Source organism: Eptesicus fuscus, chromosome 21, assembly GCF_027574615.1.
Source record: "Eptesicus fuscus isolate TK198812 chromosome 21, DD_ASM_mEF_20220401, whole genome shotgun sequence".
In the NCBI taxonomy this organism is placed as follows: Eukaryota; Metazoa; Chordata; class Mammalia; order Chiroptera; family Vespertilionidae; genus Eptesicus; species Eptesicus fuscus.
Window position 1 is genome coordinate 4,214,185 of NC_072493.1, and position 16,759 is coordinate 4,230,943.

The 16,759-nt window shown below is 55.7% G+C and overlaps 1 protein-coding gene across 1 annotated transcript; it reads left to right on the forward strand.

Moving 5' to 3' along the window:
* The first annotated feature begins 204 nt into the window (after window positions 1-204).
* SALL1 (spalt like transcription factor 1) lies at window positions 205-14,354 on the forward strand. Its single transcript, XM_028126987.2, is given in 4 exon segments — window positions 205-280; window positions 9,311-9,858; window positions 9,860-12,739; window positions 13,882-14,354. Coding segments are annotated over 4 exon segments (3,945 nt in total). The 3' UTR covers window positions 14,323-14,354.
* The last annotated feature ends 2,405 nt before the right edge of the window (window positions 14,355-16,759 follow it).

The following is a 16,759-nucleotide window of genomic DNA, read 5'->3' on the forward strand; positions in this document are numbered from 1 at the left end:
ATGATTAATCGCAATGCATTATTGATAATCATAATTATAGCAGGACACATGCGCGCTGCGCCCGCGGCCGGGGAGCCGGGGAGGGGGCGGGCGGGCCGGCGGGCGGGGGGAGCCGCCGCCGCCGCCGCCGCTCGATTTCCGTAATTTTGAGAAGATTTTTTTTTAGTAATTTTTTATTCTGCCCCAGCTGATGTTTGAGCCAGCATGTCGCGGAGGAAGCAAGCGAAGCCTCAACATTTCCAATCCGACCCCGAAGTGGCCTCGCTCCCCCGGCGAGATGGTGAGTGCTCCGGCCCGCGCCGTGGACACACGCGCACACACACGCACTCACACTCACGCACACCCGGGCCCACGCACACGCGGCGGGGCCCCGCACCCATCGCCGCCGCCGCCGCCGCGGCCCCGCTCTCCCGGGCGACTCGGCGCGTTTTCTTTTTTCTTTTCCATTTTCCATTTGCCTTCGGCGGGCTTCCCGCCGCCCCGGGGAAGGCAAACACCGCTCCCGGCGGGATCTTTCCGGAGTTGCTGGGTCCGCGCGGGGGAGGAGAGAGGGCGCGCCGGCCTGGCTCCTCCGTCCCGGCTTTTCCGGGGAGCGGAGCCCGGGACCCGCCTGTCGGCGGCCGGGGTCCGGCGGGACGCGAGGGCGGCCAGAGGCCCTCCGCGCCGGCCGTGCGGGGCTCCTGCGCTCCCCGCGCGGCGCCCGGGGGCCCCGGCCAGGCCTCCGCGCCGGGCCCTGCTGCCGGCGGGAAGAAAGTTGACTCCGCGCTCCGCGCCGAACTCCGAGCTGGGAGCTCCCGCGCCACCCCTCACACTTCACCTGGGCCTGCGCCGCCTCCCGGGGTGCCTTTGGGGGTTCGGAGCTGCTAGAAGATGGGGTCCTGTGTCGGGGCGCCCGCGCCGGACTCGCTGGGGTCGCGGCGGGGTGAAGAGGCGCTCAGCTGCCGGTCGCTCCCGGGATAGTGCGGGCGGCCCGAGGACAGGGTCCGGCTGCCCGAGTGGATTCCCGCATTTTCCTCCCAACACATGCACCCCCACCCCAAGAGAGCTTTCCATTCGGCGTGCGCCCCCCGAGGACCCTGGTCCCCGTCCTCCCGGAGTCCGAGGTCTCCTGTAGCCCGAGGAGAGGCCCCTGAAACCGCCGCATTCGCCTTCCCCCATGGAGGCGGCCGCCGCGGGTCCCGCAGGGAAGGACGAGTCCGGGACAAAGTTTGTGTCCGGGAGCCGAAGCCGAGGGGGAGCGATCGGGCAGGCCACTTGGGGGACGGACGGAGGACACCTCGAGGCGCTTCTGGTCCCTGGAGGTGTTTCGCTTTCGGGGCCTCCCAGCTCCCAGGCCGCGCGCCCGAGGCGATGGAGCGGCGCCGGCTCAGCTCCGGGCGCGCTGGGGGCGGGCGAGGGGCCGCCTCCGGGAGGAACCGGGTGTCTGGCGGGATGCTCACGTCCGGGCGGCATTTTGGGGTGTGCAGGCGGGAGCTGGATCCCCACGGGCTTCCGAAGCTGCCCTGCGATCGCACCTCTGTCCCCTACACTCTGGGCCGCCCGGGCCCCAGGCTCCGGGTCCGTCCCCAGAGGCCTGCTTCCCCTGAGAGGTTGGGGCGCAGGGACCCGCGCCGGGAGGCCGGGGGACTCCCGCTCCCTGCACCCCACCTAGCAGTCGGGACACAGCACCCCTGGTCCTGTGAGAAACCGGGGAGCACTGAGGCCGATCAAGAAAATGATTTCCTATATATTTGTCCCCCGACCCCAGTCCTTCCTCCAGCGGCAAACCTTACCCAAAGTCTCTGGGGTTTCTCAGTCCCCCCGAGAAGAGTCCCCGAACCCCGCTTTCCAGACCCGGGGAAGCCGGGTCTGGGAGGTCAGTGGAGGTGAAGTGACCCCAGGCCGCAGCTGCTGTGGCGAATCTTTTTCCGGGTTTTCTCAGCTGGTTTCTCTGTCCTCGCCCCCACTCTTCCCTGAAGTTTGTGGGGGGACCGTCTCTCCGCGCCGCCGGCCCACCGGTGCCTCTGACAACACCCCGCCAACCCGGAGGAGCAGGGAGAGTTTTTGGTCTTTTTTGGTAAATCTGTGTAGGTTTTCTCCATTTTCCACACAAAAAAGAGAAAGAAATGACACTCGGGTTCGGGGTTCGGGGAGGACGGGGCCAGCCTGGTGGCTGGTGCCTTTCGCCTTTCGGAATCCCGAATGTTTAATAGCGAGGCTGCCCATAAAGCCCGGGCTGAAAGGGGTCCGCTGCCTCTTCCCATTATTATTTATTAGGACTTTTTTTAGTTTATTTGAGCTTAGAGGTAAGTTCATTAAGTCACTGAGTCAAGTTTCCTTTTCTTTTTTCTTTCTTTTTTCTTCCTTTTCTTTCTTTTTTCTTTTTTTTTTTTTTTCTTTTCTCTTTTTATCCCCCAAAGCTGCGCTTCATTGTCCCAAGAAGCTGTAAACGCGGGGCCCTTTCTCACCCCCCCCCCCTTCTCCGGGGCAGTAAATGGGTTTAGGTGGTGGCTGTTTTCACATGGCTGAACAATAAGTTGGGGAGAAGCTGCCCACAGGGTAGAGCCTGTAAGAGGGTTACAGGATTTAGTGTGTTGTAATAATATTAGTACACAGCTAATCCTCCTCCGGGTCTGCCGCACAGGAGGGCCCTGCACAGGCCGCGGCCGCTGCTTTGGGGCCCCGGGCGAGGGACACGGAGCCAAGAGTTTGTGACACATCTCAAAGTTACCTTCGAAAAGCCACCGCCGGGCCCGCAGAGGAGTAGCCATCTCGATCCCACACCCACACAGACACACACACACACACACACACACACACACACACACACCCTTCAAGCACTTGTTAGTTTGGGGGTTTTCTATGTAAGGGCTCTAGTTGGGTTTTTTTGTGTGTTTTTTGTTAATAAAAGAATAACGTGGTTCCTTTTTCTTCTATCTTGAAATGGTCTCCCAGGATGCCACATGAAATATGGAAGGTCCATCCCACCTTTAAACCTAGCCCATGCTCGGGTCCCGCGCTGGTCCTTCCACTTTTTAGGGCTTCTGCCTAGAGTGGGACCTACAAAAGTGTGTGGACCCCACTTCCAGTAGCCAAGCGACTCCCCAGGCTGTGGGCAGCCGGGGCCGGTACTGTGTGCCATGCATGTATGTGTTTGCATGTCTGTGTGTGTGTGTGCGCGCGTGTGCGCGCATACAAAGAAACCCCGAGCCATGCTGGACAGCCACAGGAATAACTTCATTGGAACAAGTTCAAGAAAACAAGATTATTTTGGTCACTCTTACAGTGTTCACCTTTTAATTCTATTTCCGTGAGGCGGAGGGACCAGGAACCCCCTCAGAGAGACCTGGGCGTTTTTCTGTCTCTTCTGAAACCAAGATGATGGCAAATAGGATTTGTCTCGTGGGTGATATTCAACAAGTCTTGAGCTGCTTGCAGGAAGATGACTGCATTGCAGAAAGTATTTACCGAGATAAGTAATTCTGAGGAAAGGGAGTATTGGAATCTAATGATTTTCTTCTATGTGGGTTTTTTACCAGAAATGTCGATTTCGTGTGTGTGTGTGTGTGTGTGTGTGTGTGTGTGGTAGGTTTTTCTTCCTTGGGTGGTGGTTTTAAGATTCCTGTAACTACATGGACGGCCCATTCATACTCCATTCATTTAGTAAGAAAGAATTTTGGTGCTTAGAAGTTCTTTTTTTTGTGTCTTGTTTTGTTTTTCCCAAGGAAGACATACCATTGGAAGAAAGATAAAAACCATCATGAACTGCAGATAAAACATTGACTGTCATGTAAAGTAGCATAAAAATCCTCCTATTTATATTAATAATGAAATTCTATTATTTACCAAAGTAATTTCCTCATCGTGAGCAGCTCAATGGCTGCACATTGATTTCTGGGCCCAAAAGGTTAGAGAGAGCTATAATGAATTGGTGTGGTTTAAAAACAAAACAAACAAACAAACAAAAAAAAAACAACACCTGCAAGATAAGGCAGTTGCAAAAGAATTTATGGCTAATCGGGCCTGTGTTTAAGTTGGTGGCATAAGGGGAGATTCTGGATGAGGAAATGCAAACTGTTAGCGGCTTCTGGGGGGCAGCACAGACTCCCTAAAATGTTAAAGATGAACGCACCAGCAGAGGCCTGGGAGACGGTGTGTGTGACGGTGAATTTTGTGATGCTGAACGTTTGGGGGTTTATTTTACATCCAGTTCCTCCTGTCGTTTCTAGGCCAGTGGATGGGTCACGCTTGGGGGACTTCATTCCATTTCTTTCCATGTCTCTACCAACCGTCCTTTCGAAGGCAGACTCCTACCTGTGGTTTTTGTTTTTTCTTGTTTTTGTTTTCTAATGTGGAAACCTTCCTGGGAACCTGGGGAAGAAATTGGTGGATGAGTCACCCCCTCAGTTTTTTGAAATTGTTAGAAGCCAAGCTCAATTCCTAATTCGGTTTTTCTAAGACATTGCCTGCAGCAGCTCCCTAGCTAGCCGTGTCTCCCCACATAGTCTGCGAGTGCCCAAACTGAAGCAATTGAGCAGGTTAGCCAAGGAGGCCTTCAATTACCCTAAAACTCCACCACCCCTCCCCCACAGCAGAGCCATCACGTTTGTGGGCCAGGCTTGAGAAAACCTAGACGTGTGGGGGCTGTTTTAACCTTTGCCAGCCCCCTCCCATGCAGAGGTGACAAGGTCCAGGTCATAATATGTCCTCTGGTATCTTCCCAGTGACCCCCAAATTGAGCCTTGCTGGTCACTTAGCAGGAAGTGGGTCGTTTATTTTAGTTTCACCTTATCAGCTTGGCTTCTTTTCCTAACCTTATTCCCCCGCCGCCCTCGGATGCCAGACCCCCAGAGGGGAAGATTGACAGGTCATTCCCATCGCTCGGTTTTACCCTCAAACAACAGGGATTTAGTTTCTGGAGCCTCTGCCAATGTTTATGTAGCCAAAGTTTAGATCTCGCCTTAAGGAGTCTCTCTTTTACGCGTCACTGGAAGAGCGAAGCCACAAAGAAGTTTCTGAACAAACCCTCGCAACTGGAACCCCATCTAGTGTTCAGTTTGATTCCGCCGAGGGGACGGCGTTCTCCCCCTTCCCACTCCTCGCGTGCCTTGCGTGGGCTCGGATCCCAGTTTTTAAAAGGCGCGTCCTGTTGCTTCCCCCCCGCAAAGACTTCACTTGTATTCTTTCGCGCGAGACGGCCCTGGTCCCGGGCAGAACACCCAGGAAACTTGGAAGGTGCCGGGAAACGTGTCCTGCGGTCTCTTTCCGAGCGGACACTGAGGGCGGACGGAAAATGCACACAGCCTCTGGGGCCGTGTTCACCGTTTCTTGGGAATTTTAAGCTGGACATTTAGGTTCAGGCTTTTCCCAGGTCTGTGCCAACCATTAAAAAAAAAAGACCAATCCATCAAAAATGTTTGCGACTGGCCCACGCAAACGGAAGAGCCTGTTAGAATGACCAGGCGGGCGGGGGGAGGCGGGCGGGGGGGGGGGCGCTTTCTGAGGGGCTCGGAGAAGAAAACCGAGCGTGGCCGAATGCTGTGTTGTTTGGTTTGGGTTTTTGGTTTTTTTTTTTTTACCCTGGCTGGCTAGCCCTTTCTGTGTGGGGCATAGTTTTATTTTTGTTTTCTCGGTAGACAGATATCCTGGAACACTTCAATTTTCTGCCTCCTATGCTGCAGTGTTTGGTTCAGATGAGGAAAAACTGGCACATTTGAATTGGGCAGCAAGTACCTAAGTAGTATAACAAGAAAAAACATGTGGGATTTTAGTATACATTGGATGGAGCTATAAGTTCACCCTTCCTTCTCTCCCCTCACCCCCGCCCCCCTCCTCCAAAAAAAAAAAACACACCAGAAAATTCCAGATATTTTTTTGTGTGTCCATACTTAAAAAAAAAAAAAACACCACTCCTTCTTGAATCTTCCTGTCTGACCAGGATTACAAAATTAGATTAATTTGCATGCAAAATCCATAGCAAAGGGGCTGGCATGTCATTTTCACCACAGCACGGGGAACAAGGCAACTGTATTTACTCTAATGGGGTCACCAGTTGCAATTCTGTAACAGATTATTCAGAGATACGAGGTAGCAGACAGTTGGAAAAATGAATTAGAGCATGTTAGTTTGTGTGTGTGTGTATGTGTGTGTGTGTGTGTGTGTGTGTATCTTATTTCGACTTAAACTATTCCCTTTAGTAGTTCAAGATTCAAACTAGTCCTCGTGTTTTATTGGAATTGTGTTCAGAATGCAGATGGATTTAAAGTTAAGAACTATTACAGTGTAGCGACACCTGCTTTTGAAATAAATCAAAATAGATACCAGAAAAAAAATTTTTTTCGGTGTTCATAAACATCAGGAAATTAAATTAGTTGCCTCTCCAAGGGAGATCAAATGTCAGATTATTAAAATGTTGCGAAAACCCAAGCTGAAGTCTGAGCAGCTCTTTAACACAGCCTCTTTCTTAACCGCCAGCGGCATTTATTTTCAGCATCTCCCATCTCCCGTCCCGTTTAGCACCATCTTAAATATAAAACTGTTCAGGTTGAAAAACTTGAACATTCTCAAGTAAATCTCACAGCAGCACAAATGTAGAACTCGAGCCCAGGAAAGGAAGTAATGACCGGCTAAAGTCCTGTAAAGTAACCTTCTTTTTATTTTCTCTCGATATTATGAGAATATCAGATGTTTGCAAGTTACAAAGAATTAAAATGCCCTTTAATCGTGAGCACAGATGTGCTAAATATTTGAAGCGACGACATTGTAATGTGTACAATTGATGGAGTCAGTTTTCTGATTTCCCTTGCTAGTTATTTAGTTCTGAATCTGTCATTATTTGTCTAAGCCCAGCTGACCAAGCAAAACTGTGTTTTAAAGTGGCTTTATGTTTTGATAAATGTGAGCTGGTTGAAAAGTATTTTCCACTGAATGCAGAGCTTAATAGAACATGCTGACATAATAGTTTTAATGCATTTTGTTGAAAATGTGTGAACAAACAGAATAGCTTTTGTTCCTTCATAATTGGCTGTAAAAGTAGATGGAAACATAACCATTACATATGGAAATGTGCAAAGAGAAGGAAATAACATTTCTGTTGAATATATTAGGAACTGCATTTCCTCGTTTAAAATAAGCATCCGAAATGGATGAGTCATTTAAAACTGGTTGTCAAAATACTAAGAATTTTTTTGTCACATTATTTTTGTCCCAAGTTAAGCAACATAACTTGAGCAAAATTCGTTTAATATTTTGTTTACATTATTTTAAGGCAGGGATGGAGAGAGAGCGAGAGAGAGGCAGAAACTGCTTAAAACGGCACCTCGAATGTGCACAGGAATCCGTGGCCAATTAGGATGATTAGACATTAAATTAAAACAGAGTCATTATTGGTGTTCGCTGCCACCACTAAGATGTGCTGGGTATTGTTAATGCATTTTGCACCCTACCCTCGTGGAGATTAAAAGATGGGAATTAGGGAAGCCAGCGTGTTAAGTGTAACTTAGCTCCTCAAATAACACTCTCCGGGAATAAAGTGCGCACACATTTGGTTTCCTGGAGCAGGGCTTCTGACCAACTCCGCATCACTGAAGGCCAATAGACTCGAGGCATTTTCAGAAGTTTAGTATTTAGGTATTAATTATGTTTTCTGGAATGCCAAACCGCTCGAGCCTTTTTTTTTTTTTTTTTTTTTTTTGTATGTTCACTACAAAAAAAGGCAAACGGCTGGCTCTTTGGAGTTGACTCTGAGTTTACTGAAAAAGCATTTTGGTTTTGCGTTTATTCAGATTCACAATTAGCCTCTCTCTCTCTCTCTCTCTCTCTCTCTCTCTCTCTCTCTCTCTCTCTCCCTCCTTCCCTCCCTCCCCCTCCCTCCCTCTCTGCAAGTTTTCTGGGGGATTCAATTTGGAAGTCATGGAAACTGACTATTATCTGACTCCGTTCGGCAGAAAAGCATGCAGGGAGGTAATCCTTGAATTAAACAGTTTCCCCGGCCCCCGGAGATGGCCACACACCATTTGTACAGCAGAAGGTGGTGTTCCCGTGATGGGAGACAATGGGATGCCGGCGGCCTGTGAATAGGACAGGCGCTTCCCGTTGGAGAGTTTGATGTTGAATTTACAAATGGATCCGAGTGAGAAGAAATCTGAGCAACCGGTGGAGGCACATGAAATAAAGGGGATTTTTTTGATACTGAAAAGTCCAGACAATCTGTTCAACAATTGGTAACAGGGAAGCACAAACTGTTTCTCTGTGTGTGTGTGTGTGTGTGTGTGTGTGTGTGTGTGTGTGTGTGTGTGTGTGTTTTCCCCCCCAAGGCATTTAGACCAGGAGAGGCAAAGGTCTCCAAACTCTTAAAACCAGGAATTGTTTCTCCCCGGTCCCCCTTCCAGCACATCTTTCTTGAAGTTGATGTTTAATCAGAAATGTAAATCTCCACCAGCTTTGGAGACAGAAAGAGCCCTTTGGGTGAAATGTTTAGAGGCGCAGTGTGGCCACACGTGGAGCCTCATGATGGATAGTCCTTGCTTTAATTCTAAAGCTGAATGTGCCACGGGTGATACACAGATGCCAGGCGGGACTTGTCGCGGGTTCTGATCCTTGTGCTTCTCTTCGTTGCGTGCGCGCGCGCGCGTGTGTGTGTGCGCGTGTGTGTGTGTGTGTGTGTGTGTGTGTGTGCGTGTGTGTTGCTTTCTCTTTTCCACCCGGTTGTGTGGAGGATTTGTTGCGGGCACGACCACAGAGTGTTTGTCACGGATCTGGCTGAGCTGGGGCTCTGGGTGGGGCGGGCAGGTGAGTCCCAGGTTGTGCGTCGGCGGGTGGGTGCTATGCATTTCTTGTCTCCTTGTCAACCGCTGACCGGAACCCGAACGGCTACAGATGAGTTTAGTGACAGAACCGCCTGTCACAGGTATGTTGGCATCGGGTGAAAAGGAATGAGGTTGACAGGAGCGCCGGGGCCTAGTAGGTCCTCCGAGCGGCCGCGGGGCCCTCTCCGGGTGAGTGGACGGTCCGGCGTGTGAGGTATTGGCGATCGATGCTGCGCTGCGGGATGGCGGCAGGCGCCCTGTCTTCGGGCCGTCGTAGCTTCTGTTTTGATGGATTGTCTGAAGGCCGTGGCTCCCGGAGGTGCCAGGTGGCTAGGGACGCCGCTATCGTCCGTACAACGCCGTGCGGACGTCCTGAGGTCCCGGTGGCTGGTGTTTGCAGGGGCCACGGTTTCGAGCTCCGCAGGGAGCCCCGCGATGGACCGGCCACCTCTGTCTCGGGTTTGAGGTCCCAGGGGACGGTGCCCCGGCTTCCTTCCTAACCCTGCTCCTTTTGGTGTTGGCAGGACACGCAGAGAAGGGACAGCCCCATCATCGCACCAAGAGCAAGGACGCCCACGTGTGCGGCCGGTGCTGCGCCGAGTTCTTCGAGCTGTCGGACCTGCTGCTCCACAAGAAGAACTGCACCAAGAACCAGCTCGTGCTGATCGTCAGCGAGAGCCCCGCCTCCCCGCCCGGCACCTTCCCCCCCAGCCCCCCTCCCGAGAACCCCGGGGAACACGTGAATGACACGCCTAGCAAAACAGATCGAGGGGACGGTGGCGAGCTCCCGGAACCCCGCGGGCCGGACGGGGACGGGGACGGGTCCATGGAGGTGGAGGCCCCGGGGGCCGACAAGGGCGGCGGCGGTGGCCCTCCCAGCGGCAGCCACGCCGGCGCCACCCCCGGCGGCTCCGGCGGCTCCTCCGCGGGTACCTCAGCGATCACAACCTCTCTACCTCAACCCGGGGACCTGGCGGCGCTGGGCAGCTTCTCCGTGATCAACAGCAACGTCATCATCGAGAACCTGCAGAGCACCAAGGTGGCCGTGGCCCAGTTCTCGCAGGAGGCGCGGGGCGGGGGGGGCGGCGGGGGGCAAGCCGGCCGTGCCCGCGCTCATGGAGCAGCTCCTGGCGCTGCAGCAGCAGCAGATCCACCAGCTGCAGCTGATCGAGCAGATCCGCCACCAGATCCTGCTGCTGGCCTCGCAGAACGCAGACCTGCCGACGTCGAGTCCCTCCCAAGGTCCTTTGCGAACATCTGCCAACCCCTTGTCCACGCTGAGCTCCCATCTGTCCCAGCAGCTGGCAGCTGCCGCCGGGTTAGCGCAGAGCCTGGCCAGCCAGTCGGCCAGCATCGGCGGCCTGAAGCAGTTACCCCCGGCCCAGCTACCTCAGAGCGGCCCTGGCCACACCATCGTCCCACCCCACGGCGGCGCTTCTCCCCACGTGAGCATCTTGGCCACGGCGGCGACCACCCCGTCCTCGGAGAGGGCGGCCCCGGGCGCCGGCGCCTCCCACGCCGGCAGCCCCGCGGTGGTCTCGGCGGCCTCCTCACCAGCTTTCGCGATAAGCAGCTTGTTAAGCCCCGTGTCCAATCCACTTCTACCTCAGCCGGCCCCCGCCAGCGCCGTGTTCCCCAGCCCTCTGCCCAGCGTGGGCACGACCGCCGAGGACCTGAACCCCCTGTCGGCCTTGGCCCAGCAAAGGAAGAGCAAGCCGCCCGGCGTCGCGGCCTTCGAGGCCAAGAGCGCTTCGGACGAGGCGTTCTTCAAACACAAGTGCAGGTTCTGCGCCAAGGTCTTCGGCAGCGACAGTGCCTTGCAGATCCACCTGCGCTCCCACACGGGCGAGCGGCCCTTCAAGTGCAACATCTGCGGGAACAGGTTCTCCACCAAGGGCAACCTCAAGGTCCACTTCCAGCGCCACAAGGAGAAGTACCCCCACATCCAGATGAACCCCTACCCCGTGCCCGAGCACCTGGACAACATCCCCACCAGCACCGGCATCCCCTACGGCATGTCCATCCCCCCCGAAAAGCCCGTCACCAGCTGGCTGGACACCAAGCCCGTCCTGCCCACCCTCACGACGTCGGTGGGCCTGCCGCTGCCCCCCACCCTCCCCAGCCTCACCCCCTTCATCAAGACCGAGGAGCCGGCCCCCATTCCCATCAGCCGCTCCTCCGCCAGCCCCCCGGGCTCTGTCAAGAGCGACTCTGGGGCCCCCGAGCCCGCCCCAAGAAACCCAGGTGGGCTCCCGGAGGAAGCCGAGGGGTCCACGGGGCCGCCCTCCGGCGGCAAGAGCGAAGAGAGCGGCGTGGCCGCCGGCTCCGCCCCAGCGGCGGGCAGCGGCGCCCTGAGCTCCCCGACGGCGGACAGCGGCCCGCCCGGCGCCACCGCGTTCGCCAACCCTCTGCTGCCGCTCATGTCCGAGCAGTTCAAGGCCAAGTTTCCTTTCGGGGGCCTCTTGGACTCCACGCCGGCCTCCGAGACGTCCAAGCTGCAGCAGCTGGTGGAGAACATCGACAGGAAGGCCGCGGACCCCAACGAGTGCGTCATCTGCCACCGGGTGCTGAGCTGCCAGAGCGCCCTCAAGATGCACTACCGCACGCACACCGGGGAGCGGCCCTTCAAGTGCAAGGTGTGCGGGCGCGCCTTCACCACCAAGGGCAACCTCAAGACCCACTACAGCGTGCACCGCGCCGTGCCCCCGCTGCGCGTGCAGCACTCCTGCCCCATCTGCCAGAAGAAGTTCACCAACGCCGTGGTCCTGCAGCAGCACATCCGCATGCACATGGGCGGCCAGATCCCCAACACGCCGCTGCCCGACGGCTACGCCGAGTCCATGGGCTCCGACACCGGCTCCTTCGACGAGAAGAACTTCGACGACGTGGACAACTTCTCCGACGAAAACATGGACGACTGTCCCGAGGGCAGCATCCCCGACACGCCCAGGTCGGCGGACGCCTCCCAGGACAGCCTGTCGTCCTCGCCGCTGCCCCTGGAGGTGTCCAGCATCGCCGCCCTGGAGAACCAGATGAAGATGATCAACGCCGGCCTGGCCGAGCAGCTGCAGGCCAGCCTGAAGGCCGTGGAGAACGGGTCGGTCGAGGGCGACGTCCTGACCAACGACTCGTCCTCCTTGGGGGGCGACGTGGAGAGCCAGAGCGCGGGCAGCCCGGCCATCTCCGAGTCCACCTCCTCCATGCAGGCCCTGTCCCCCGCCAGCGGCGCCCCGGACTTCCGCAAGTCGCCCGGCGCCGAGGAGAAGCCGCCGAGAGCGGGCCCCGGCGAGTTCGCCAACGGCCTGTCTCCCACCCCCGTGAACGGCGGGGCTCTGGACCTGACCTCGAGCCACGCGGAGAAGATCATCAAGGAAGATTCCCTGGGGCTCCTGTTCCCGCTCCGGGACCGGGGGAAGTTTAAGAACACGGCTTGCGACATTTGTGGCAAAACGTTCGCTTGTCAGAGTGCCTTGGACATTCACTACCGGAGTCACACCAAAGAGAGACCCTTCATTTGCACAGTCTGCAGCCGCGGCTTCTCCACCAAGGGCAACCTGAAGCAGCACATGCTGACCCACCAGATGCGCGACCTCCCCTCCCAGCTCTTCGAGCCCAGCGCCGGCCTCGGCCCCGGTCAGAACCCGGCGGGGATGCCCCCCGCCAACCCCTTGTCCTCGCTCATCAAAACCGAGGTCAACGGCTTCGTGCACGTCCCTCCTCAGGACAGTAAGGACCCCCCCGCCGGCCACGTTCCCCCCGGGCCCTCCGCCACGTCCCCGGTGCTGCTGCCGGCCCTGCCCCGGAGGACGCCCAAGCAGCACTACTGCAACACGTGCGGCAAGACCTTCTCCTCGTCCAGCGCCCTGCAGATCCACGAGCGGACTCACACCGGCGAGAAGCCCTTCGCGTGTACGATTTGCGGAAGAGCGTTCACGACTAAAGGCAATCTGAAGGTACCTCCGCCCGCCGGCACCTCCCCCCGCACCTTCCAGGCCACCCCTCGGCCCTCTCTCAGGTGGCCTGTCGATGTCTGTAACGCTTGCTCCCCGGTTCAGCAGCCCAGGCCCCTGGGGGCACAGAGCCCGCCCTCCGGGCAGCCCACGGCACACGTGTGGCAGCTCGCGGGGAAGCGGTGGCTGTGTGGGTGGGGCTCGTGGCAGGGACCAGGCCGGGCTGCAGCTGGCGGAGGGTCGCGTGCATCGAATCATTGGGTACCTGGGCGGAACGGCGGCCCGGCTCCCTTGTCTCGTTAAGTCACCAAATGAACGGCTTCACCTACCGGGGACGACAGCCCGGTTGCCATGGGGTATTGATTAAGGCCTCCACGGGGCCTGTGGGCTGCCCTGATCGCTTAATAATGGCAGCTCTCCGCGGCCCGTGCACCTCCTGTTCGTAACCACGCGGCCGGCACGGTTTCTTTTTCCCAGCACGGCAGCGTCAGCCCTCCGCTCACGGGCATTATGACAGTCGGTGAGGCAACACGGCCTTCTGATACGTGTTGGAAAGCGAGCAAATGTGCTTCCATTCTAGAGCAGCAGTTGAGCGGCTCCCTGTCCATTTTCCTGTTGACAGAGGATGTCCCCGGAGAGCGCTGCCAGTAATGCGAGAGGAATAATGGCTTTCTGGCGTTTTCTCTCCGTGCACGGGGCCCTCCGACGGGCCGTCAGCGAGGGGTACTCTCTTCCCAGCTGAAAAGGCCGTTTCTTCCCAGAGTAAGGGGTGTCAGATACAATCCTTACCGTGGCGATGAGAGTGGACATAACAATTCTAACCCTGATCGGCACTCTCTGTGACCGCCTGGCTCGCCAGAGGCCATTATAAGCTAAACGGGGGCAATAAAAACGGAGTGAGGACGGCACGTTTGCCGGGAGCAGGAGAGGCGGCCCGGGCTGCGGGGAGCGCACGGTTATTACCAGTCTCGGGAGCGGACGGTCCCCGTTACCTCGTCCGCTGTCTGGCGCGTAATAAGAACAGACATTTCGGCCACTTGCTTTGCCGAGTGCTGTTGGGATGGGAGTTGCAACAGATTCAGCCATTAAGCGTCTCCCTTCCTTTCTCTCTCTCCTTTTCCTTTCCTCTCACCCTCTCCGTGCAGGTACACATGGGCACCCACATGTGGAACAGCACCCCCGCGCGGCGGGGCCGGCGGCTCTCCGTGGACGGCCCCATGACATTCCTCGGGGGCAATCCCGTCAAGTTCCCCGAAATGTTCCAGAAGGACCTGGCGGCCAGGGCGGGCAGCGGCGACCCTTCCAGTTTCTGGAACCAGTACGCGGCGGCGCTCTCCAACGGGCTGGCCATGAAGGCCAACGAGATCTCCGTCATCCAGAACGGCGGCATCGCGCCCCTGCCCGGCAGCCTGGGCAGCGGGAGCAGCTCGCCCATCAGCGGGCTGACCGGCAACCCCGAGAAGCTCCCGAACGCGGAGCCCAGCGCGCCCCTGGCCGGCCTGGAGAAGATGGCCGGCAGCGAGAACGCCGCCAGCTTCCGCCTCACCCGCTTCCTGGAGGACAGCAAAGAGATCGTCACCAGTTAAAGCGACGCCGGCCCGAGACCCCAGCCTTCCCGCCCAAGCCGCCTCCTCGCCCCACGCCCCCACCCCTCTCCTCGGGCCCCCCGGGTCTCGGAACTACTTCCCCATGATGAAGACATTCTTTTGTACCTTGGTCCACTTCTAGAGTTCTAAGAAAGCTTATTTATTAGCGATATAACCTCGCTTTGCAGACAGAATTGCAAGCGTTAACTTTGGTCTTCTGTATTTGGGACTAAATACTAATTGACTAGAGTGCTGTAAACTTGCTGTAACATTTATGGCAATTGCAAAGTTGCCCTGCTAGGCGGTCTTAATCTGGCATTAACTTATTTTCTATATCCAGTTTAATATGAATCCGGTGTGGGTGCCATGCCCCCGTGATGCATTAGGTCTCTAATAAAGTCTGTATATAAATGTACACTTTGATCCTGCTGGGACATTTTCTCAGCAAACGCATTGTCTCATCTTCCGAAAACAGAATTAAGGTAAAGGACTAAGACGTACAGACTGAACAGTGTGGTTCTTTGAAAGGTTTGGGGTTTGTTTTTTTCTGTGGTTTTTTTTTTTTTTTTTTTTTGGTTTGGGGTTTTTGTTTGTTTTGCCTTTTTTAAAAAATTTTTATCCTAAAATTCAACCTGTTTTTTTTTTTTTCTTTTGTAGATTTAACCATTTCCGTTCTGAACTGCTCTTTGTATTGTGCTTTTTACTTGAGTCGTCCTGGGTGTTCATAGGTTTCTGTACAATAAGAAGCACGCCGACTTCTCTAGAGAACATGCAAGTGTTGTTTTGGTAGTGGAAACTGAGACGTAACATTTTTGCCTTGTAGGTGTATCTCTTCACCCTAGCAAACGTGTGCTGGAACTTCCCAATGCTGCTACGTAAAGCATCTTGAACAGCCTTCGACGGAGAAAAAATGTGGATGCTCTTGTGAATACAGTGAGAAATATCACTTCCATTAAAATGTACATATGTTTCCTTACGCGAGCAAATGGCGTCTTCTTGGTCGGAGAGCGCAGGCCTCGTGGGGGTTCTGTTGTGTTCGGTCTGGAAGGACACTGTTGGACTGCTACATGCACTTTCTTGGAAAGTTGAAAGGAAAGGGGTGGGGGGTCCGATTTCTTTAACATTTAATACTTACTAACAACAGAGATACTGTAATTTTACTCAAGTAATCAAATACATTTTTTTTTTTTGCAACAGATCAAACCAAATGCCGTGTCTGTGTTTTTAGAGTGCATTTTCTCCTGGGCCAGGCCCGCGTGCCGTTTAACCTGCCCCCAGACACCCGTAAACTGGGTATCGCTCTAAGGAAGGAATTGTAAAAGGCAGAAACGGATTTGCATGGGCCTGTGGTTTCTCTTTTCTTTCTCTCTCTCTCTCCTTCTCTCTTTCTTTCCTCTTTTTTTTTTTTTTTTTTTTAGTTTGAGGCTCTAGATCTTTCCCCAATAGCTACGACTTGTTGGGCCACTCTTCCTGCAAATCCCCAGCCAAGGAAAAGGGGAAATAAAATAAAATAAAACACAGAGTTATTCCTGGAGGCTGCGCCCAGCCAGGTGAGTTTCCTTCCGCAGGACCTGGGTTTTCCTTGGACACGGTGGCTTTGGGGTATTTTTTCCGGAGGCCCGATGCGCAGGGTTACCTAATCTGCCTCTGATCCCGCACAGCCCAGCCGGGTCACCAGCACGCGCTTTATGTCATGGGTCTGGTAGGCATGGAAACACGCGTTTCTGGAAGGAAAAGTCCATATCCCGAAGGATCTATGCGTCCGCTTGAATATTTCAACGTCAACATTCCATCGGATTCCTGCTCCCTCCCTCCTGTGGGATGGGCACGTGGTTTTTCCTCCGGGGCACTATTTGGGGTGAGCAAACGGATGGGGTGCAAGGTGCTGTCAGGGGGGTGGTGACCTCCACCCCCCACCCCTGCAGCTTGGGGCCCTGCACCCACTAAGGGGGAAGCATGGGACCACCTTCCCGTCGAAGTTTCCTGGGGCACAAGCCACTTGGGGGCGTCTCCCCCGGCTGGGGGGAGGGGGTGGAACCTGAGTGCGCAGAGGGGGTGAGGCCAGGCCAGCCAGCGCACATTCAAGGGGCGACATTTAAGGGTTCAGATTGGGCGCCCCAGTCACTCCAGCCCCCGCCACACCACCCCCTTGCTCAGGGAGGACAGCAGGGGGTGAGGCCGAATTCTGGCCACAGGTTCCTGTTCTCCGAGGGCCTAAGGGGGCGTGTTCATTGGGAAGGGGCGACCAGACCTTCCCAGGTGGCTGGGCGCGACGTGGACTGGGGGCCCTGGCCTACGTAGAATAAGAGCTTCTTGTTAAGGGTTGGGGTGCTTCTCCGGAAGCGGCCCCTGAATCCCAGGACCGAGACTGGGGACCTGCTGGGGGTCGGAGAGAGAGCCACTGGCCACCCGCCATCTGCCACCTAGAGGAACGGCT